At 63.5% G+C, this 954-nt stretch overlaps 1 protein-coding gene across 1 annotated transcript; it reads right to left on the minus strand.

Annotated features, from left to right (window-relative positions):
* Positions 1–77: 77 nt before the first annotated feature.
* CTXN1 (cortexin 1) lies at positions 78–332 on the minus strand. The gene has a single exon (XM_009884516.1). The coding sequence runs from the start codon at positions 330–332 to the stop codon at positions 78–80; it is 255 nt and encodes an 84-aa protein (XP_009882818.1).
* Positions 333–954: the final 622 nt, after the last annotated feature.

The following is a 954-nucleotide window of genomic DNA, read 5'->3' on the forward strand; positions in this document are numbered from 1 at the left end:
GGGAGGGGGGGGGCGGGGCCGGGGCCAGCCGGGGTGGGAGGCACACAGAGCACCCAGGCTCGCCCCATCCCTGCCCTCTACACCAAGGCGTAGTCAAACTGGCCCCTCTCCAACCCCTCCTTGTGGTCGGTCCAGGAGGAGGCGGGCATGCGGCTGTAGGGGTCCAGCAGGATGCGAAAGCAGCGCACCATCAGCATCACCAAGAAGACCAGGAGGAAGATGACAAAGGCAAAGACGGTTTTCTGCTCAGCATCCATACCCGCAGCGCCGGCTGGGTGCTCAACCAAGGAGGGGGAGAGCAGTTCATAATCCATCGTCGATGCATCATTCATGGCAGAGGCGAGGAGCGTGTGGGCAGGGCGCATTCGGCCGCCCCAGTGCCCGGGCAGCCGGCTTCAGCCTCCCGCCGTGCCCACGCACCCAGGGCACGCGTTACTCCATAGCCACCAGCGCTGCTACGGCGAGCTGGGGATTCGCTCCTGCCCAGGCCGAGAGCTCCTGGAGGGGAAAGCAGAGACGGTGAGGGAGGAGAAACTGGCCACGGGCTACAGCAACACTGCTTAATAACCGGGAGGAGGAAAGGGCAGGGAACCTCACAAGAGGATCCCTGGTTTTCTAGCAAGCTCTAGAAGCCACTCGAGAGGGGCACAATGGCATGGCATCACAGAATCCCAGACTGGTGAGGGTTGGAAGGGCCCTCTGAAGCTCCCCCAGTGCCACCCCCGCCAGAGCAGGGGCACCTCCAGCAGTGGCACAGGACGGCGTCCAGGCGGGTTTGGGATGGCTCCAGAGGGGGAGACTCCCCCACCTCTCTGGGCAGCCTGTGCCACTGCTCTGCCGCCCTCACAGCAGAGAAGGCCCTCCTCAGGTGGAGATGGAACTGCCGATGGTCACGTTTGTGCCTGTTCCCTCTTGTCCTGTCACTGGGCACTACTGAGAAAAGACTGTTCCCAT

This window comes from Charadrius vociferus, unplaced genomic scaffold, assembly GCF_000708025.1.
Source record: "Charadrius vociferus isolate BGI_N301 unplaced genomic scaffold, ASM70802v2 scaffold1125, whole genome shotgun sequence".
Taxonomy (NCBI): domain Eukaryota; kingdom Metazoa; phylum Chordata; class Aves; order Charadriiformes; family Charadriidae; genus Charadrius; species Charadrius vociferus.

Coding starts and splice junctions, on each gene's coding strand:
- CTXN1 (XM_009884516.1), bottom strand. CDS start 332: ATGAATGATGCATCGACGATGGATTATGAACTGCTCTCCCCCTCCTTG.